Consider the following 23,252-nt stretch of genomic DNA (forward strand, 5'->3'; position numbering starts at 1 on the left):
TCCTTTTAAATTAATAAGTAATACCCTTCCTTTTTCCCTAAGAGCCTCAAGTTGGTCAACTTTCAGACTTAATCTCTGAGAAAAGCCCAGGCCAAGAGGATCCATGAGGCAATTGGCCATTTCAAATATCTCCCTGTGCAGTTCGCAAAACTCAGGGTTGTTCTTGCCCAAAAGGTACAGATACAAACAGTGAAATCTGCTCCTGTCCCACTCCGAAGCAGCTTAGGAAAGCTGAAGTGTCAACAGATGGCTCTTCCTTAAGGGACAAAACATGTTTACTCATCAACCTAAGTGAGGTTACCTTCTGCTTATATTGTAACTGTACCTTAGAACGTAACTGGGGGGGTGGGGCCGGGTGCGGTGGCTCATGTCTATAACCCCAGCACTTTGGGAGGCCGAGGCAGGCAGATTACTGGAGGTCAGTAGTTCGAGACCAGCCTGGCCAACATGGTGAAACCCCGTCTCTACTAAAAATACAAAAATTAGCAGGCGTGGTGGCAGATGCCTGTAATCCCAGCTACTCGGGAGGCTGAGGCAGGTTTGAAACCAGGAGGTGGACCTTCCAGTGAGCCGAGATCACACCACTGCACTCTAGCCTGGGTAACAAAGTGAGATTCCATCTCAATAAAAAGATGTAACTAGGGATCCCAAAGGTCCTTTAAGGCAGTGTGTTCCTAGATAAGTAAGTTTCATCTCTTGACTCACACACTTTAATATTTTTGGCAAGAAGCCCTTTACATAAACAGCCTAGTGGTATATTTCAGGCCAACCTGCATCCAAATAAAGACAGGCCTGAATTATTTTAATCCTGCTAATCTTCAACATTAGCCCAAATTCCGAACACCTGGAAGGATGCAGAAAGCTAGCACTCCCAACAAGGCAGGTGAGCAACTGATGAGCAGAGAAACGTCAGCTCCTGGGGGTAAAGCAAGTCAGGGAGCAAAGGGGAAGAAAGCACAGACAGAAATGGGGCCGACAGATGAACAACGCGTATAGACAACTATCACCTGCAGGTGCCGTGTCCAACGCAAAAAATACCACCTTCCACTTTCGTGATGGCTTCTCAGTCACCATCGAAGATCTATGCCTTATCTCACTTGGGCCTCAAAGCCACCCTTTGTGCAAATCTTTTATAGGAGAGGTACAGAGAGCAGAAGTTATTTGTTCAAAGGTCACAGCTAGTTAATAACAGCACAGGACATTGGAATCCCAATATCCAAGCAATCATAAAATTTCAGAACTGATGGACTAGAAAAAGCCTGAGAGGTCACCAGTCTAACCCAAACACTTCACAAATGAGGAAACTGAGGCCCAGAGACAGAGTAGTAGTTGGCTCCCAGTACCTTGTCCCAGCAGATGGAAAGCTCTCAGACCTTGAGGAAGGAGGAAGAGACAGGAAGTGGCCGCAAGCACTGATGTCCGAGGAAACTGACTGAGTATCTTTGGGCCTTGTAATTTTCTGGAAAATAGAACTCTTTGGGGTCATGTAAATATGCCCACCAGGGAGGCAGCTGGAAGAGAGTCTTTTGCTCCCATTTTAATGAGAGGCCTTTTCTGGAGTAGCATTGGGGCCTCCACCTGCTGTGGGCTGCCCTGCTTCCCCTGGGATGTTCTCTGGGGGTTTCTATGGCAGGTGTCAGGCCTCACCTCCCAGAGTCACTTCTTTGTTGCTTGTTCTTTCACTCTCCTACCAATCACCCCTGCTTTTCTAGGAAACCAGAGAGGAAACCAGTCTCTCTGCAGGTGCCCACTTTCTTCTCTTTTCTCCAGAAATGTGAGGCTGCTGTTCTCTCCACTTTGATACACTGATGAATGAATGCAGCTTGTGTTCTGTGAGGTGTGAATAGACATAATGAGGGATAAAAGTATCCTCTGGCCAAATAACTTTCAAAACATTGGGTTAAACAAACTTAAAAGATTTCTTTACTGCAGAACTTCTTCTAGTTTTACATCAATTAATGATTTATCCCTAAGAGGAAGATACCATTTGCAGCAATTCCTAAACTTATTAAACTAGGGGACTGATATAGTTTGGATGCATGTCCCCAAATCTCATGATGAAATGTAATCCCCAATGTTGGAACTGGGGCTTGGGGGGAGGTGACTGGATCATAGGGCTGGGTTTCTCATGAATGTTTAGCACCACCCCCTTGGTTTTCATGATAGTGAGTGAGTTCTCGTGAGATCTGGTCATTTAAAAGTGTGTGGCACCTCCCCTCCCTCTCTCCTGCTCCTGCTCTTGCTCTGGCTATGTGATTTGCCTGCTTCCCCTTCCCCTTACGCCATGATTGTAAGTTTCCTGAGGCCTTTCCAGAAGCAGAGCAGATGCCAGCATCATGCTTCCTGTACAGCCTGCAGAACCATGAGCCAATTAAACCTCTTTTCTTTATAAATTACCCAGTCTCTGGTATTTCTTTGCAAGAATGGACAAATGCAGGGACCCTCCCCTAATTTTTACACAAGGAGCATTGGACAGAACTAGTGTTCGCTGAAACATGCTCGAGGTCAGGGGAAAAAGCAGTATAATGAACTACAAGGCCTTGCTGTATTTTTTCACTTTGCCCCTTCCTACTTTTCTGCAGTCTAGGTATCAGGCTTTCAGTTCGCTATGCTTGAAATAATTTCCTTCTGGTGACAACCCCTCCTCTCTTTTTGTAATGCTTTGTCAAGCTATGTATTTGCTAAGGAATCCATCCTGAATTGCCTCGGAACTTCAAGGACAACTGGGATCCCATGGAAGGCACAGTGCCTTCTCACCCTGTGGCTTCATTTCTCCCCATCTATCTCTTTGTGCTTCTCTCACAAAATAGAAATCATGAACCATATGCAATGGGACAGGCTTGATTCAGCATGCCTGGTAGCAACTACAAAACATGTCATGAAAGGACGGCTGTCATGTATATGAACATTTCCTAGTGGGAAAAGATTCAACTACAAGTAAAAGGAATGTGAGTATTTTTCTAACTCTCTTTTGGCAGTGAGAGTATGAGACTGTTTTTTCTTTTTAATCTGCCCATTACTCCAAATCGGTTAGCAGGGTTTTTGGATTAAGCTAATCCACAGTGAAATTTAAACATCTTGCTGTTGGTCCTACTGATGGCTTCATGTCAGAGCAGTATTTTCAGCTGCTCTGTTTTCCTTTTGGCTGCATTCCCTACAGGATGTCTGAGCAGTTGTGGTTTTCCATGGGTGCCATGGGCTCTGGGGGAAAGAAGGAAGGGATGGTGTAATTCTTTTGGTCTGTCTAGCATGAGCTGTCCTTTCCTCAGTTTGGAACATGTTATCGCACAAATCTTCTCCTCATCTTTAGTCAGGTTTGACTGAGAAGCAACAGGAATAGAAAGGAAAACATGGTTTTGGAGACAAAAAGACCTGAGTGTAAATACCATCTCCACTGCTAGCTGTGTGACTTCAGCAAAGTCACTTAACTTCTCTGAGCCTATTTATGAAATAGGGTTCATGGTACCGCCTTGAAGATTATTAAGAAGACAAAACGAGATATATAAAGCATCTAAAACAGTGTAGATATAGGATATGCACTCAGCACATGCTGATTTTATTCTTTCCCCCTGCCCTTTTGCAGATGATCTAGGCCAGGGGTGTCCAATCTTTTGGCTTCCCTGGGCCACAATGGAAGAAGAAGAACTATCTTGGGCTACATATAAAATACACTAACACTAACAACAGCTGATGAACTTTAAAAAAATCTCATAATGTTTTAAGAAGGTTTATGAATTTGTGTTGGGCCTCATTCAAAGCCATCTTGGGCTGCATGTGGCCTGTGGGCCATGAGATGGACAAGCTTAGTCTAGGCCATAGCCTGAAAGCACTTCTATTCTTGTTGGCTGTAGACATTGTCTCCCACTCTATGCCAAGTCTAGGGAGGATTGCCTATTGGGGAATGAATAATTTTTCCTTTAAGAATATTTACCTCATCTGCCAGAATTTAAGAGGAGATGCAGGAAAGGAAGCTAATCCTTCAATTTCAAATCCTCCTAAATATGGGAGTCTTTGTCAACTGTATTTTTTATGAGTTGATGGCGTAACATGGCTGCCAACATGGCATGAGTTAGGAGTGGTGTGTTTAGAACAAGAGACGGCCTTGTTCTTCCCCAGCCTGCTCACGACCACATCTGAAATCTTGTGTCCAGTGTAAGGAAGGATGCTATAAGGAAGGCCCTATAAGAAGGGCCTTGGCAAATTAGACTCAGAAGAAGGAGGCCAAGAGGAAAAATATATAAATCCCTATGATATGGGAATGAGTGCTAGAACTAAGGATTTCTGCCAAGGGAAATAAATTGTTGGCTAAAAGAGAAGATTTCACAAGGATATAATGGTGTCCATCTTCAATCCATCTTTCTGTAGATTCTGTAATTCCCATAGCTAGAACTGAAGTCATCTGTTGGAAGTTATAGGAAGACAGCTCTCAAGTCAAGGTAAAGAGGACTTTCCAACAAAATTGTCCCAAAATGCATTATGGATTTTGTCATTGTGGGAATAAGCTTCCTGTCTCTGAGAGTAATTGAGCAGAAAGTGGAAGACTACCTGGGGAGAGACTGTAAGTGGAACCTGAGCCCGGGATTGGAGTGGGGTAGGGAGAGGAAGGAGAAGATAAACCAGATGTCTCTGAAGTTCCCTTTAGTCCAGAAGGTCCGTAATTCTACAACCCTTCTGTAAGATGAACTTTTGCTCCTGAAGAGTAGGGTGGAGATTTATAAACTAGTACCTAATTGTCAGTGTTAAGACCACCATTCCAATTATATGGTGAAGAATATTTTTTGTATTTTCCAAAAAGTTTGAACAGCATCCCCCACAATGGACATATAAAGACATTTGGAACACCTGAGTGTTAGGGGTCCGGGGACCCAAAGAACTTCACTGTCTTCACTCCTGTTCCTCTGTGTGGTGCCTAGAATGATCTGGGTTTTGTAAACAGCAAATATGATACCTCTTGTTCCCTTAATTTTATTTCTATCTTGGAGGGTAGGTATCAAATATATTTTTATGTTTAAAAAAATATCTAATAAGAAAGTCCCTCATAAATAGGAGCTTTTATGCCTATGAGAACTGTGAGAAAGCTGGCTGGTGGGGAGCACAAAGGTGGCCTGCAGGAGTTGAGCCTTTCCTTGTGTCTCCTGTCTGACTTCACTTTTAATAAAACTTTCCTGTCTTCACACATCCCACCTGAGTTCCTATTATTCTTCCCTATTTTGAAATGGAAAAAAATTTTGATCCCTTCAATTTTGCAGAAGAGTTTAGTTGACTGACCTGCTGGGTCACCTCCCAGCATGTTACGTGCACTCAGTGCAGTGGCAAAAGCCCTAAATGTGTCTTAATGGCTCTGCCTGAAAGTTTCCTGAGTAAATGTCTGTTGTGGACCTACTGTGTGCCCAGCCACCTGATTGGACATTAGCTCTTGTCTCATAAAATCCTAAAAAGTGGCATTTTCCTCCTCAGAGATCAATTGAGCCCCCTTCCCAATGTAGGAACACTCCCTCCCACCCCCATGGCACGGCTGATGGATGTCCACTTGGTCTCTGCTTGCCCACTTTCCGGGATGGGAAGTTAAGTCCTCTTTGAGTCAGACCTTCTGTCTGTGAGCTACTCTACTTGTCAAAAGTTCTTCCCTATTTCAAGTCAGAATCCTACTTTTACATACTATACTTGGTGATCCCAGGTCAGCGTTGTGGGACCACACATAAAAGACTATTATCATTCACAGACAAAGGTTTGGATCTGGCTCTCAGGTATCCCTTTGGTCATCTTTTTACTATTATTATTATTATTATTATTATTATTGAGATGGAGTCTTGCTCTGTCAGTCAGGCTGGAGGGCACTGGCACCATCTCGGCTCACTGCAACCTCCACCTCCTGGGTTCAAGCGATTCGCCTGCCTCAGCCTCCCAAGTAGCTGGGACTACAGGCACACGCCACCACACCTGGCTAATTTTTTGTGTGTTTTTAGTAGAGATGGGGTTTTGCCATGTTGGCCAGGCTGGTCTTGATCTCCTGACTTCAGGTGATTCACCCACCTTGGCCTCCCAGACAGCTGGGATTACAGGCGTGAGCTACTGTGCCTGGCCTGGTCATCTTTTTATCCATCCTTTGGTTGTTATCTCCGGCTCCATTGGATATTCCTCACATCATTTCCCAACTTTACTCACCTGAGTCACCCTCCTGGATATGCCCTAGTTTGGCAACACCACTTTAAGAGATGGCAATGTCTCTTAGAGGGGCAGTGTAGAATCATGGTTAGAATCAAGAACTCTGGAGCCAGGGTACTTGGGTTTGAATCCTGGGTACTTGGGTTTGACTCTGCCACTTGCACACTGTGAGACCCTGGGCAAGCTACGCAGCTTCTCTGTGGTTCAGTTTCTGCATCAATAAAATGGGAATGCAATAGTGCTTATAGTGAGGACCGAATAACTTAACATGTGTCAGGCAAATATAAACAGCCTGGAACCTTGTATATAGGTTAAGAAAGTGGTATTGTTGATGACAATGATTATTATCTAAAAAAGAATAGCAGAGCCTATAATTCCAGCACTTTGGGAGGCTGAGGCGGGTGGATCTCAAGGTCAGCAGATCGAGACCATTCTGGCTAACACAGTGAAACCTGTCTCTACTAAAAATACAAAAAATTAGCCAGGTGTGGTGGCGGGTGCCTGCAGTCCCAGCTACTTGGGAGGCTAAGGCAGGAGAATGGTGTGAACTTGGGAGATGGAGCTTGCAGTGAGCCGAGATCACGCCACTGCACTCCAGCCTGGGCAAGAGAGTGAGACTCTGTCACAAAAAAAAAAAAAAGAATAGCAGAGAGAGTGACTGAAGCCTCCCACTACTGAGCCTCTCCTCTCCCACAGACAGCAGGAAAGCCAGAGCACGAGGCTTCCGTCTTTCCCTCCCTCCCAAGTACACTGCATTGCAGAAGAGCAGCTGCAGATACTACCCAGAGCTCACTCCTTTCATTTCCACAATAGACAAATTGTAGGGACAGAATCATCAAGGGCTATGGGGAGCTCAGATGCCCAGCTGGGAGCACCCAAACCTTGCATACTTACTCCAAAGCAAATGATGCCAGCCAATCTGAGAGAGGACTCACAGTGGCCATTCAGTTAGAAAACAGCCATTGAAGAGCAGGACAGAGCAGACAGTAGGATAGGCGAGTCCCCAGAGAACACAATGGAGACAGTGTTCTGAGCACAAAGCATGCTCCATCCACCCGCATCTTATCACACGTCCTTGCACCTGATGGGTGATGGGGGCATGGGGACCAGTTCTCCCATTGAAAAGATGATAGTAGAGGCTCCCAACACATGCAAGAGATTAGACCGGTCACTTCCTAGACAAGTCCTTCCTGCACATGAATTGGTCAGACCCTGCTCTTGCCGTCATTGACAAAATTAAACATTAAATTTCATAACTGCATAACTGAGATTGTTTACACACTGCAAATTATATGCTACCTGGACCTCCCACAGGAAGGCAAAAGTAGGGTTCCCTTGGGAAGCTGGCGGCTGGCTGCTGCTCACTGGGGCTCCAGCTTCTACCTCTCCCAGATCTTGATGTGCTGAGAACCTTAATGCCCACAGAGGATACGCCAGTGGGGGAGGGGCGGGGCGGACCAGCACAAGCCCATCGCTCTACTCAGACAGGCAGCAGCATTTCTCCTCTACAACTTCAAGGCTCCCTGTAATCCAGAGTTTCTAATTTGAAAAGGAATTCCCTTTCCTGCTTGTAGATTCAAAGAAGTATTAGTCTGTCAGAGACTGAGAGCTCTTAGAGATATACAAGGCTCATTTGATGGTTCTAAAAAGTTTCCTACCCCCAGTTGGCACCGTTCTCTCCCAACCTTTCCCTTTTCTTACAAATATCATGCCAAGGGTACTGACATTGTCCCAAAACCTAGGACCACAGCACACGGTACAGGTTCCTGTGCATTCCCCCTACTAGATCTCTGTCTTGGTGAGTAGAGCCAGCACCAACTCCATACATGAGTGTAGAACAACACTTATCTCACTGTCCAATTAAAAAGAAAAAATAAGATTTCAAAACTTACTACAAGGTTATAGTGATCAGGAGAGTGTGGTACTGGCATAGGACTAGACATATAGATTAATGGAATCGAATTGAGAATCCAGAAATAAGCTGATTTCTGACGAGAGGACCAACACAATTCAAGATGGAAAAATAGTCTTCTCAACAAGTAGTCCTCAGATAACCAAATATACGCATGAAAAGGAATGAAGTCATAACAAATAAAAGAGAAAAAAAGATAAATTGAACTTCAAAACTAAAGCTTTTTGTCCAGGTGCAGTGGCTCACGCCTGTAATCCCAGCACTTTGGGAGGCCAAGACAGGCAGATTGCTTGAGCTCAGGAGTTCAAGATCAGCCTGGGCAACATGGCAAAATATCGTCTCTACAAAAAAACACAAAAATTAGCCCCGCAGAGTGGCATGCACCTGTAGTCCCAGCTACTCAAGAGGCTGGGGTGGGAGGATCGCTTGAGCCCAAGAGGCTGAAGTTGCAGTGAGCCAAGATGGTGCCACCGCACTCCAGCCTAGGTGACAGAGTGAGACTCTCTCTCAAAAAAAGAAAAGAAAAGAAAAGAAAAGAAAAGAAAACAAAAACCAAGCTTTTGTGCTTCAAAGGAAATTATTGAGAAAGTCAAAAGACAACCCACAGGATGGCAGAAAATATTTGTGAACCACATATCTGATGAGCCTTGTATCTAATGTGCAGTGGCCCACGCCTGTAATCCCAGCACTGTGGGAGGCTAAGGCAGGCAGATTACTGAGGTCAGGAGTTTCAGACCAGCCTGGCCAACATGGTGAAACTCCATCTCTACTATAAAAATACAAAAATTAGCCAGGCTTGGTGGCACATGCTTATAATCCCAGCAATTCCAGAGGCTGAGGCAGAAGAATCACTTTAACCCAGGAGGCAGAGGTTGCAGTGAGCCAAGATGGTGCCACTGCACTCCAGCCTGGGTGACAGAGTGAGTGAGACTCTGTCTCAAATAAAAATAAAAAAAAAAAAGAAAGGGAGAGTCTTGTACCTAGAATACATAAAGAGCTCTTGTAACTCAATAATGAAAAGGTAACTGAATTAAGAAATGGGAAAAGGATCTGAATAGACATTTCTCCAAAGATATAGAAATGGCCAAAAAGCACATGACAAGATGCTTGACATCATTAGTCATTAGGGAAATGCAAATCAAAACCACAATGAGATACCACTTCACATCCACTAGAAAAGATACTAATAAGAAAGATGGAAAATAACAAGTGTTGATAAGGATGTGGAGAAATTGGAACCTTCATACATTGCTGGTGGGAATGTAAAATGGTTCAGCTACCTTGGAAAACAGTCTGTCAGTTCCTCAAAAGCATAAACCATATGCTTTTACCATATGGTAAAAAAAAAAAAGCTTTTACCATACGCTTTTACCATAGTTACCATATGACCTAGCGATTCTACTCCTAGGTATACGCCAAGAGAATTGAAAATAGATACCCCCCCAAAAAATGTATGTAAATGTTCACAATAGTACTATTTATAACAGCCAAAAAATTGGAAACAGGCCAGGCATGGTGGCTCACACCTGTAATCCTTTGAGAGGCTGAGGTGGGCATATTACTTGAGCTCAGGAGTTCAAGAACAACTTGGGTAACATGGCAAAACCCCATCTCTACCAAAAGTACAAAAATTTAACCAAGTGCGATGTTGCACACCTGTGGTCCCAGCTATTCAGGAGGCTGAAGTAGGAGGATGGATTGAGCCCGGGAGGTGGAGGTTGTAGTGAGTCCAGATCATGCCACTGCACTCCAGCCTGGGCAATAGAGCAAGACCCCATCTCAAAAAATAATAAAAATATAAAAATATAAACAACACAAATGTCCATCAGCTGATGAATGAATAAATAAAATGGGATATATCTACACAATGGAATATTGTTTGACAATAAAAAGGGATGAAGTACTGATTCATGCTACAACAAGGCTGAGCCTTGAAAACCTTATGCTGATTAAAATAAGCCAGGCAGAAGGACCACATATTATTATTCCAATTGTATGAAATGTCCAGAATAAGCAAATCATAGAAATAGAAAGTAGACTAGTAGTTGCCAGGGACTGAGGAGAGATGTAATGGGAAGTGAATGCTAATGGGTACAGGATTTCTTCTTGGGTGATAAAAATGTTCTGGCATTAGATAATGATGATGGTTGCACAGCTCTGTGAATTTACTAAGAACCACTCCATTGCATATTTTAAATGGTAATTTTATGGTGCACAAATTATATGTCAATACAGTTATTATTTAAAAGAATAAATAAAAACAGGTGGCCAGTCCACAGACCACAGTTTGCCAATCTCTGAAGGAGTTCAACTCTCCAGTTTACAGTTGAGCAAATCAAGAACCTAAAGAGGAAGAAAACTAACATCTGCTAAGCAACAATTATGTGCTAAATAGAAGACATTTTGTATAAATTTTCATTGTACATTAACTGGTTGTTTGGAACAAAAGCAATTCACTGAAAAACACATGTAAAACAAGTAGTAAGACGCTCAGGACACAGTAGATGTTCACACTGTAACAATAATATGTTTTTTGAGCATGTAACAAAAAAGGAAAAAGAAAAGCAGTAAGTGCCCAACAGTGAGGTCCATTTACCATTTATGCCATCTGTACATAAAGGATGGGCTTGAATTTTTAGCTTTAACTGCTTTTGACTGCTTTAAAAAAAAAAAAAAAAAAAAGCTAGCATTGTCCACAGACCAAAAGGCAGGAGGTCTTTATAAAGCAGGGCACCATCCACTAAACACACACAGAACACACTTTTTCTGCAGCATCCAAAGGGGCCAACTGTGGCTGAAGAAGCTCAGAAACATTCCAGCTCACAGATGCACCCCAGGTCTCAGTACTTCAGCCAGAGAGTCCTCTACACTGTTTGAGAGAGCCACACTGTTGCTCTAGGCAAGATCTTTCCACATGAAGACAAAAAGGTCCATGGCCCCTGAACTCCTGTTAGACCTCCAGGCTCATGAGGTCTATGAGGATGTCCAGCCTGCCAACGTTTCATCAGTCCAGGCCAACAAAGGTTCACAGTTCATGTCAAGCATCCAGACCTTCAGTACTTGCTGGGAATGTGAAAGAAGAAAGACCAGACAGGAAACAAGGTGTTCCCAGGGCAAGCTAGTCACACGACTCGAGTCTACAGGGGCGACGTCAGGAAGATGCGGTTCTATACTGTGGAGTTAGGGAGCTAAAACGGAACAATAAGATCTGCTTCATAGCTCAACCCCAGGCACTTAGGAAACAAGTGTATATTTCCCTAGGTTTTAGGAAATACAATAGTAAGAATTACAGAAATGACAATAGAGCCTACTGCCTTTGTCAAAAAGTCACAGAACATTTTTTAAGCTTCCAACTTAGAACAAAGCATCATCAAGAAGAAATTACATCTCCCCAGATCCCTATACACAAGGGATCCACGCACATAGAACCCTATATGCAATGACCTCAGGAAATTAAAAAAGCAGGTACGTGTGTGCACTGTTGGAGGGAAGTAGTGGTTACAATGAGAAAATGGGAAAAGTGGTGATGCCCATACAGCTATATCAAGAAAAATTGTTCCTGGACCATGGAGCTCAAAGACAGGAAACATAACACATTTTTTTCCACACAGATATAACATAATGAATAGAGTTTTATATTCTATATTATTAGAACTATAATCCATCTACACAAAAAATTAAGATGTCTTGGAAATGAGTCTGATAACAAACCAATAATCAACCACATGGTTGCTCAACATTTATGGAAAGCGACGTGGTAGTATGCATTAAATGCCTTAAAAAGTGCACGGCCTTTTGATACAATAGACAGTTGCTGGAAAGTTAATCCCCAAATTTTCAGGATTCATGATACATTCATACAATGAAATACAATGCAGACACTTTTTAAATGAGATAGTGCTGTATGTAACTTACTGGGAAATAAGCCCATAATATAATTAGCTAAGAAAATATTATAAAACAATATATGACATTACACCATTCTTGTCCTATATAATGACAATAAGTACACACAAGGAAAAAAAATCTAGAGGGTTAGACTTAACTGTTGCTATTTCAGGGGGATGAAATCACTGGCTTAATCTTTCTACCTTATATACTTATTGTCAGAATTTTTTTAACAGAATGTCTATAGCTTTTCTATTTAGAAGAAAATGAAAACATTTATTGTCTTAATTATCTGGTTAATTAAATCCCTAATACACAGACATACACAAATACATAAAATAAGCCTCTACAACACATGCCTTTAGAGAGTGCATAGCGTGGCTATGTCATTTGTTTAAGCAATTTTCTAGTATTGGATATTTAGGTTGTTTCCAAATTTTTGCCACTATAAACAGACCTTGGATTGTAATCCTTGTGGCTAAATAGTTTCACATATTTTCAGTTACTTCCTTAGAATAAATTCCTAGAATTGGAATTGCAGGCCCAAAATATGGACACGATTGAGGACTTTTGACCCATATTGCAAAATTATCCCATTAAAAAGCCAGTGCCAATTTACTTTCCAAACTGCAATGGAAGGGTACCCTTTTCCCTTTATCTGACCCTGAATATCATCATCTTTTCCCAGTTTTTCCTACTTTAGTAAGCAAAAGCATTCATCATTTTTATTTGTATTTCTAAAATGACAAAAGAAGGTAACATCATTCAGATTCACTTATTGACTATTTATTATTATCATATGATCGGTTTATTGCTATCTCTTGCCCACATTTTTACTAGGATCTTTTTTCTTTCTGAATTGTAAGAGTTCTTTACATAAGATTAGCTCTTTGTTGTTAAGGCTAATGTGTGTTGTTTGCTTTTAGTTTAATTTTTCTCTTTTCAGAAATGAGGTCTTTCTATGTTGTCCAGGCTGGAGTGGAGTGGCTATTCACAGATGCAATCATAGAGTAATACAGCCTTGAACTCCTGGGCTCAAGCAGTCCTCCTGCCTCAGCTTCCCAAGTAGCTGGGACTACAGGCTTGTGCCACCATGCTCAATTCTGCTTTTAGTTTTGTTTAAAGTGTTTGTGTCCAAAAACTTAAAATTTGTATATATTTTCCTAACAATAAAAGATATTCAGAATTCTAAATAACTGACTTATAAATGAGCTTTTGAAATATTATTATTTGAATGTTGTCTTTTATATAGTTACTTTATCATATGTCTTAATCTCTTTTCTGCATGTAAACTCCTTGAAGGCAGAGGTCATGACATTTTTTTGAATCCTCCCTAGCAACCAGCACACAGCCCACAATATAGCAGAGCTCAAAAATGTCTGGGATGAAAAGATATTGTGCCTGGGGATTTGCTTTGAAGCAATCCAGTTTGGGGCAGGAGATGGAAATGAGGTAAAATGAAACAGAAGTGGCCATTTGTTAATCATTGCTGAAGGTGGGTGATGGGTGTATGTTCATTATATTATTATTTCTACCTTTTTGTATTTTTTTTAATTTCCATAATCAAAAGATTGTGTTTTTTAAAATGTTTGTTTCATCGATTGGTCAATAGCATTAGAAAGAGAACTTCTGCAACAACAATGGTGATAGAAATGGAATACATATGTATCAAGGCCACTTCTATAGCCCAAAAAAGTTAAGAGCACAGCCCTTCGAGTATTAGGCGGCTTTGAGGTACAAATTGTCTTGGCCTCCCATATTAGGGCAGTGCTTGAGTACCAAACTGTCTTAGGCCCTATCATATTTAGGCAGGGCTTGGAGTACAAACTGTCTTAGGCCTCCATATTAGGCAAGGCTTGAGTACAAACTGTCTTAGGGGGCCTCGATAGTTAGGGCAGGCTTGAGTACAAAACTGTCTTAGGCCCTCGGAATAGTTAGGGCAGGCTTGAGTACAAACTTGTCTTAGGATTAGTCAGGCTTGAGTACAAATTGTCTTAAGCTTAGGGACCTCAAGTCAGCTATTCAACGCCACTGAAACTCCATTTTTCTTTATAAATAAGGGCATTAATAACTATCTCAAAAGGTTGTAGTAAAGATTAATGGGTGTAAAACACAGGGCCTAACACTTGATAGCACTCAATAAAAAGCAGGCATCATTGTCATTCAGTGATACACACACTTGTCAAGCTCCAGCCAACACAGCCTGATGGTGACAGCCCAACACCCTTCCACTGCAGCTGAGATTTCAGTTAATCAGCTTGGACACCAGACAACTGCTTGGCAGTGGACTTGATGGAACAGATGTCAAGAGTTGGGTTCCAGATACCCAGAACAGAAAACAGATAAGACCATAGCAAAGGACAAAGCCTATAGCTCCTGACCTTACTCAACAGGTCCCCAAAGAGGCTAAATTCCACATCTCAAGGAGGCAATCGAGAAACAAGAGTGATGAAGTCCTTACGAAAGTGGTTTGAAAGTTTGATCAAACATTGGCATCACCTGGGGAGCTCGAAAAAACACAATGTCTGTGTCCCACTCCCAGATTTTGATTTAACGGTCTGGGATATGGCCTAGGTTTCAAGACCTTTAAAAGTCTAACATGATCTAAGGTACAGCTTTAGTGTCATTGCTGTAGAAGAAAGCTGAGCCACTCCTGTGTGTGAGTTGGGGTTGGAGGTAGGGAGGGAAGAGGACAAGGGAAAACAAAGGGAAAGAACAGAGGCCAGCGAGTCCCACATGAAGCCCATTAAAGCCAAGTCAGTCATGTGGTCTCAAGCTGTGTCCCATGCCAGACAAATCCAATCCCATTAGAGTCCCATCACTCCCCACATAAGCTTCAAGAGAGGGTTACTGTGTCATCATTCACAGGGCTAAAATATGTGACTAATACAGGGATGCATGCATATCAGTATTCTAAAGAATATTAAAGCAATGTAGTTTATCTCTGGGTTTTGGTCTTGGGGGGAAAAACAAACGCCCAGCTAAGGGATGGAGGTTGGAGAAAGGAGAAAACATCCATCTCCCGGCATTTTGGCAGCCTGTCAATGTGACTGAAGCACACTCAAAGAGGCAGCCTTATTTTGTGACGTTATTGCAGCGTCTTTGATCAGCGGGAAAAGCACATCCATTTCAATCACTGTAGCTGGGATGGACCCGCTGTCTGGCTGGCTGGCTGCCCACCAGGGTGAGCTAGCCTTCAGCCTATAGACACATGGCAGTGCTTAGCATGTCAAACAAATGAGGGGGTTCTTGACTATCTACACAACTCTTGCTGAACATCAGGGACTCTCCCGTTTAGCAATTTAGCCTGGACTAATCTGGAAGTTCCTTTCCCCCAGTAAACACCACCTGGTCTGGCCTGGCCTCATCAAAACAAAAGCTGGCCAGTGGGCTGTCTGTCATGAGGTAGCCATCACTTCAGAATCAGGAGGGCAGGGGTCAACTGTTCCTATAAGCAACACACCCAGGATTACACAAGCCTGGAGAAAGAAAAAGCCAATGGCAACAAACTCCACTCTCCTCCTTTACCTTCACCCTGTCTCAGCCCCAAACTGATCTGAGAGAAGTCTGATTCCTCCATGCAGACATGAATTCTTAGCAATGCAGTTTTAAATATATACAAAGATCACCCACATTCTTTTTACCAGAATAAACAGTTTTTTAAAAATTGATGGAAGAGTTCATCCATTTTCCAACTTGGGGATTTTCAACAGAAGCTTTGGTGGGTTTTTTTCTTTTTTCTTTTTTTTTTTGCTCTGCCTCCCGGGTTCACACCATTCTTCTGCCTCAGCCTCCCGAGTAGCTGGGACTACAGGCATCCGCCACCACGCCTGGCTAATTTTTTTGTATTTTTTAGTAGAGACGGGGTTTTACCGTGTTAGCCAGGATGGTCTCGATCTCCTGACCTCGTGATCCACCCACCTTGACCTCCCAAAGTGCTGAGATTACAGGCGTGAGCCACCACACCCGGCTGGGTTTTTTTTCTTAAGTGGCATAGTGGTATCAACACGATAGAAAGATATGAGCAGTAGAACTACAGTAGAGATGGGAATAATGATGATGATAATGACAAAACTTTATACATTATTTATGTGTTCCAAGTGTTTCATGTATGTTAACTGATTTTATCTTCATTACAACCTAATGAAGGAAGTTATAATAATGATCATTAACAATAGTAATTATAGGAATATATAATATATAACAATTATTATGACATATAGTAATAATGAACAACAACAGAAAAGCAATCATAATAATCAATCTCCACTTTTCAGACAAGACACCCAGAGAAGCTCGGGGACTTACCTGAAGGGTGGGGGCTGAGCTTCGTGCCAGGTGTCCGGCTCCAGGAACAGCACTCTAACCCGAGCACCAGACTGTCTCCTTCCAGAGCACACCTCAGAGCCTCCTTTAAAGCTGCCAGCTCAGAGAGCCAGCAGAGTATAGAGGGCTCCGGACTCAGGAATTCGTGAGTCTGAACTCCAGCTCTGCCACTCCACATCCCACACCTGTTGCATCCTCTATAAATGGGGTTAATGACACCTACCTCACAGGCCTGTGGTAAGGTTTAAATGACAAAATGAATTAAAAGCACCTCTCCCAGGGTCAGCAATGAAAGTCGGTTTAACCCGGTAACTATCAAGCCTGGCTGCCCATTTGAATCAACCAGAAAACTTTTTAAATGCTGATATCCAATCCCCAACCTCCTTATCCCTCTACATTTCTACCTCAACAGAAAGTTAGTCTCCAATCAGTAATCCACTGTGTCCCACCTGGATATGAAACCTGAAGCCCCTCAGACCAAAGACCAGCCTATATACTCTTTGCCACATTGATCGAGAATTACAGGGAAGCTTTTAAATCCCTGAAGCCTCTGCCCCTGCCTCTAAGACAGCAGGAATCCCCCCACATGTTGTCTGATGGGACAAAGGAAGTTGCAGGGGCCAGGACCATTCCCAACAACTTGGCTAAGCTCACCCTTGTCCGGTGACCTTCCCCACATTCATCAGGACAGCACCTTCACCCAGCTAGCACCATATCTGACTCTCACAGAAGCTGCCCACCTCCCACCTCAGCCACAAGCCCCTGCATAGGAGGAAGCAGCCCAGAAGCTTTCCTGAGAAGCACCTTTCTGTCCCACCATTGCCTGTGTTTTAGAAATAGTCTGTGCCAAGGCCAGGGGTGATGGCTCACACTATAATCCTAGCACTTTTGGAGGCTGAAGCAGGAGGATCACTTGAGGGCAAGACCTCAAGACCAATCTGGGCAATGCAGCAAGATCCCTGTCTCTAAAAAATGTTTTTAAAATAAGCTGGGTGTGGTGGCATGTGCCTATAGTCCCAGCTATTCAGGAGGCCTGGGTGGAAGGATTGCTTGATCCCAGGAATTCAAGGCTGCAATGAGCTATGATTGTGCCACTGCACTCCAGCCTGGAGTGAGACCCTATTTGCAACACAGTGAGACCCTGTCTTGAAAAAAAGAAAAGAAAAACGAAATAGTCTGTGCCAAGATCAACACAGTCAGCATTACTTTGACAATACACTAACCAGAAGACCATCCAAGATGAGAGGTAGGACTGCCTGACTTAGGTTTTAAAATCTTAGTATGTGCACACCTGTATGTGTATATACACACACACACTCACACACTCCAAGAACCATAGTACACTTTGTGCTCAAAAAGGACTCTGCTTCGTTCAAGGACTGGGTATAGAAAGTAGGGAAGGCAGGGGGTAGCAATAAACAGGGAAGGGAATACTGGGGTTGCCCATGGAAACTGGCAGGAATAAGAAAAATAATAAGCCCACATTTGACAGAAGAGAAAAGCACAGCTCTGGCCCTCAAAGGAGACAGCCAGCAGGGAGGATGGGGACCAAGCAATGCCAGTTTCCTGGCTCAGGTGTCCATGCATCTTTTCAGGACCTACTGCCAGTTGGCAAGAGGTGGCATGGGGGGCCGTAGAGGGTTGGGGAGGGGGAAGGCAGCACGAAGGAGAGTTGAAGAGCCACTCACTCGACTGTTTCCCAGAAAGTGAAGGCGCCAAGCAACCCTCGCACTCTCAGGACACCTCCCCTCTGCTTCCGTCCAGGAAAGAGCCCAAGAGGATTGTCCAAGGCCTCACCTGGGTGAAGGAGCCGTCCTCGCCACACTCTGGGACAAACACAGCTTCCTGAGGCTTCTTGGCTTGCTCCAGGGCTTGAGCCCGCTCCAAGCGACACTTGCTCTGGCCAGCATCTGAAAGGGGAGAGGAGCGGATTTCATATTTCACTTGGATTCGACACTGGGGCCGAGGGACAAAATGGCTGAGAAAACCACTCCACCTGTGCGGGAGCCCACACACAACCAACTGGCTTCTCCAAGCCTGAAAGGGCTGTGGCTAGGGGCTGCTGCAGAGCCCCCCTTCCCTGTATGCCAGTCATAGAAAAGCGGAGGAGTCATGTTTTTCCCAAGTTCTGCCTGTCTTTTCTCCCAAGTACCTCTACCCGCGCCCCATAGAAAATAAAAAATATTTTACTTCCATGATTTTTCACTGGGTTTATTCTAAAAGTAGTAAGCCCAATGGGGGTTCAACCATGTCTTATGGTTCAAGAATTGCAAGTATTTTCTTTAGAAAATCAGAGGCTCTAGCGCAGCCTGCTTAGCCACCTACAATTCCTGGGATGGCTCTAAGCAGTCCGGGACTACAAATTCAAATATGTACAGGATTCAGGAAAAAGATACAAATTAGAGAAACCAGCTGGATATGAGAAGAATGACACTCAGTTCTGAGAGGCTATAGGGAGTGCTATAAGACTGTGGCAAACTGGAGAAAAGGCTCCTCTTTAAAGGGATAGCTGTTATGCAGGTCTAGTCATGTGCTGCTTTGTAGGAACACAGACCTAATGTTATCAGACTTTCCAATTTTGGAACAGAAGGACAAAAAGTCAGATTTTTTTTCACTGAATCTCCCAATTTTTAAATGTTATCCCAAATGTTTTTTGCTGTTTTTAAACAGGCAAGGAGACCAAACAAAACATATCTGTTGGCCAACAATTTGGAATCACTATTCAGGAGCCAGCAATAATGTCTTGCCGTTTTAAGCATCTCCATAAAAAGAAAAAGGAAAGCACTCGCCAGATAGCAGCACATCTCTTTAAGCCCTAGCTTGGGGGCAGTGTGTGAAAGACAGAAAAATGCTCATTCCTTCAGGGAGACCAGGCCTTCTTCCTTCCACCCTGGTGGAAGGGGTGGAGAGACAGGAAAGCAAAGTGAGTAGACAGATTTATTCCAAGCTCCCCTGCTGCAAATGCACAGTGAGGGAGCTGGGGTGCCCAGGAAACTCTCCTTGACTGGGCAGGGGGTGCACACACTCACCTTTGCATCTACCTCGATGCACCACGCCCAGGGTCTGGTCTCGGCACTTGGCTCGCTGGTACTCACACATGGACTCGTAGGACCTGCCGTCAGAGGCACAGATGGGTTTGGGTTGAGTCCTGGAGCAGTGGAGGTTGCACTGAGGGTCACGGTCACTTATTAGAAACTAGGTTGGAAAAAAAGTGAAAGGGTACAGAGGTTACTTTTGCAAGAAAAGTAGGGGCGAGTCCATGACTTACAGTACTTGTTTGCCTTTAGAAAGTAAGTCCCGAATAAACCCAAATAAAATCCTGAAAGTGAAGGGAACGGAGCAGCCACAAAGTCTAACCAAGGAAGGCATCACCTATGCCTCATACAAACAATAATGTCTAACAATTACTGACCATTAACAGGCACTGTGCCAGGTAATTCACATCCAGGACCTCAGTCCTCACAACAACCCTATGAAATAGGAACTCTATTCTGTAGACAAGGAAACTGAAGCCTGGAGACATAACTTGCCCAGTGTCACACAGCTATAAGAAGTGGAGGCTGAATTAGAATCTAAATCTGTCAGAAGTAAAATCAAAGCTTTACCCTCTAGGATGTCCAGCCTCTCTATCCATGCAGACAGCCATGCAGCCTCTATTTGGGTGCATCCTCAAATCAGGAACATACCCTCAATCTCCAAATTCCATCTCGGGAAAGTTTTATGTATTAGATGGTATTGAGCTCCAAATCTATCCTCCCTCCAATTTTTGCCCACCTCTCTCTGGCAGAATACAAGTTAAATAATTTTCGGTGAGAAACAGATTTCCTGATTTTTAAAATAACAATAATCAGCTTGGAAAATGTTGAGTTAAGCAGATTTTCTTGGTGAAGGGCTTCTCAGGTGACTCTAATACATTCTTATGCATTGTGAACCTCCAAGACGCACAGTAAATTAAAGATAGCTACAAATTATTTGCTACTCCTCCCATTGAGCTATGGAGTCTAATTTCCTCTCCCTTGAATCTGGACTGGCCTCAGGAACTTGCTTGACCAAGAAAATGCTATGGGAGTGGTGTCTGGGGACTTCAAAGTTAGGTTACACGAAGCCTTGCAGCTCCTTCCTGGGACTCTTGTCTCACTCTTGAGGAAACCAGCTGCCGTGTAAGAAGCCTAACAACCCTGAGACCATCATACTATGAGGAAGCCCAAGTTTACATATGTCAAAACTATGCAGAGAGAGAAACGCCCAACCAGCCCAGGCACAGAGACATGTTGAGTGAAGAAGCCTTCAGGTGAGTCTAATCCTAGCTGTCATCTAATTGCAACTCACAGAGATGAAAATAAACAATTGCATGAGAGACCCCAAAGTCAGAACCACCCAGTTGAGCCCAGTTAACCCACAGAACTGAGAGAGATTATAATAATAAATTGTTTTAAGCCGTTATGTTTTGTGGTAGTTTGTTACACAACAATCAACCAGATCAAGGGGCATATACAATGAAGGATCTTCCAAAGTTACTTAACCATGAACCCCTATATCAGGGAACCCCCTGTTAACAACAACAGAATACAGTTGGAAAACAATAATTGGGCTATTACAATCCATGAGCTTCTGTTCAATGACTCACGGTTAGACTGTATGGGCCTTGAGACCTGGGTCCACTCTTATCTACTCCCATATAGCAGAGTCCTGGGCACACAGAATGAGGCTCTTCATCAGACTGGGTTGAGGGAATGAACCACAATAATGAATGGCAATGTCATGAGCACACATCAGGCTATCGGTAATGGTAGAGATGACTATGTAATCAAACCAAGCTCGTAGAGGTTTTGGGAAGGCGTGAATATAAGCTGTGTCTCAGATGTATTTGTGGGCCCTTTGTGTGAAGCAAACAGATGAGAACTTGTTGACCCTTTTCCAGAACAGCAGAGAAAGTTTCAGAGGCAGTACCACACCCTTCAAGGGAGTACCGGAAACACACACCCCACACTGGCCAAAATCAAAGAGGACCTGAACCTGTCCATAAACACACAGACTACATCCCAGCTATAAAACTAGTCCCTCCTTGGGACTGGACCTCATGCCTGGGTGCTGGCTGCCTAGCACAGGGACAGAGCAGCTAAGGGCTGAAACCACTGCACAGGGCTTGTCCAAATGGACAGTGAAATTGCGCTTTCTCCTCAGACGCCTTTGGCTCCCACGCACTCACAGGTCACACCTGAATCTTGCCCAGGGCCCAAAGGGAAATATCCAGATAGTGTCCCATGAGCACAGCATTTGATAGAGTCCGGTGTTCAGGGGTAAAAAATAAATAACTCAGATCATCGTCTCCAGAGGAAGCCCACCGCCTCCAAGGTTGCCCCACAGAAGAGGGGTGAGCTGACAGGGGGAAGTGGAACAGTACAGCATTGTTCAGTCAAGCCCTGCACATGACCCCCAGCCTCAACCCCCTTTGAGTTGCCCCTGCTTTAAACCTGCGAGCCGTGTCCCACTGCTCGGGGACCCTTATATCGTCTCCTGGGCCTGGTGAGACCCAAGGGCCCCTCTCTAGCCCTCTGCTCTCTCTTCCTTGCTCTCCCTTGCTCCCTGCTGGTGGGGCACACGGGCCTTCCCATTTCTCAGATGAGCTACCTCTGCTCCTACTTCCAGGCCTTCAGGCACACTGTTCCTTCTCCATTCCCTCCCACCCTGCTTCGGATTTTAGCTCAGGCGGTCTCTTCCTGGAGGCCCTGCCTGACTCTCCCAGGTGAGGGTGATATCCTGTAATACTCTCTCACACTTCATTTTTCCTTCATGGCTCTTCACACAGTTTGTAATGAAGAATTCATTTGTGCGATTTGGTTACCAGTGAAATCCCCAACTCTGAGCTCTATGAAGATGAGAACGATGTCTGCTTTGCCTGTGAACACCTCCCCCGAGCGTCTAGCACAATCCTGGGGCCCTCCATCATGTGTGGGAGGAGTGCAGCCCTGTAGCAGCATCTCCCACATGCCATTCCTTCAACACCACTGCCAATGGGACGTCACGGGCCTGGCTTTCTGGGCTCCTGCTTCCCCTGGGGATCACCAGGGCTACTCCTCATGCTCCGGTGCTTTGAGCCTTGCCGTCCTCAGCCATGTTCTCCCATCCCACTTCTGCACTGCACGTGGGCAGAAGTGGCCCAGAGCCTGCCATCTTTACTCCACCTCAGAACAAGAACTCTCATCAGGAGCATCTCGTGCTGGGCCTGCCCTGCCTGGAGGGCAGGGCTGTCTCACCTGGATGTTCAGCATCTGGTGTCTGGCACACAGAATAGGCGCTTGGTCAACAGCTTTTGACTTTGTGAAGTCCTTTTTGCAAGTGGGCCAGTGTTTCTGTTTGTTATAATGAAAGGCAGTGGGACCTAGTGATTAGAAGCTCAGCTCTGGAGCCCAGCAGTCGGTGTCAGTACCAGCAACAGCACCCACATGCTGTTTAACCTCAGGAACATTGCCTTGCTTCTCTGGGCTTTTAGTTTTCTCATCCATAAAATGAGAGTAGTAACAAGCCTTGCCTCATAGGGTGGTGCGAAGATTCAATTATTAACATATCCTAAGTCACGTATAAGTTCTTGTTCATCTTCTTTCTTTGGAATTTAAGAGAAGCGGGGCATGGTTTAAGAGAACACACAGAAAAAAGAGGGAGAGGAAGACAAAGTTTCCTTTCAAACCCAGTGAGGCTGCCTAGTTGCCTATGCTGCAGCTCATGGGACAGGAGAGCTGCCAGCGTCCCCATGAAGTTGAACTACAGGCCAAAAATATCAGTTTGAAAATGGATTACTCTACGCCAAGAGAGAGGCCACAGCAGCTGTGCCGGAGACCAGCTTCCTAACAAGGGGAACACTCTTGTCTGCAAACAGGTTAAAGAACTTCAGAGGCCCCACCCATGCCAACACACAGAGATCATTCTCAGCTTCAGAAGAGCACCCAAAATATTCCTGTCT

General features: G+C 44.1%; 1 protein-coding gene across 7 annotated transcripts in view; it reads right to left on the minus strand.

Moving 5' to 3' along the window:
* Positions 1 to 23,252, minus strand: part of SMOC1 (SPARC related modular calcium binding 1) — a 153,219-nt gene that overhangs the window by 62,956 nt on the left and 67,011 nt on the right. For all 7 annotated transcript variants that reach the window (XM_017859604.1, XM_017859603.1, XM_017859601.1 and 4 more), the window contains exons 2-3: positions 19,321 to 19,486; positions 18,089 to 18,201 (exon numbers count right to left, since the gene is read on the minus strand). In XM_017859604.1, the coding sequence (XP_017715093.1) occupies positions 18,089 to 18,201; positions 19,321 to 19,486 (279 nt within the window). The remainder of the gene's footprint in view (positions 1 to 18,088; positions 18,202 to 19,320; positions 19,487 to 23,252) is intronic.

This window comes from Rhinopithecus bieti, unplaced genomic scaffold (assembly GCF_001698545.2).
Source record: "Rhinopithecus bieti isolate Rb0 unplaced genomic scaffold, ASM169854v2 scaffold_51230, whole genome shotgun sequence".
Lineage (NCBI taxonomy): Eukaryota > Metazoa > Chordata > Mammalia > Primates > Cercopithecidae > Rhinopithecus > Rhinopithecus bieti.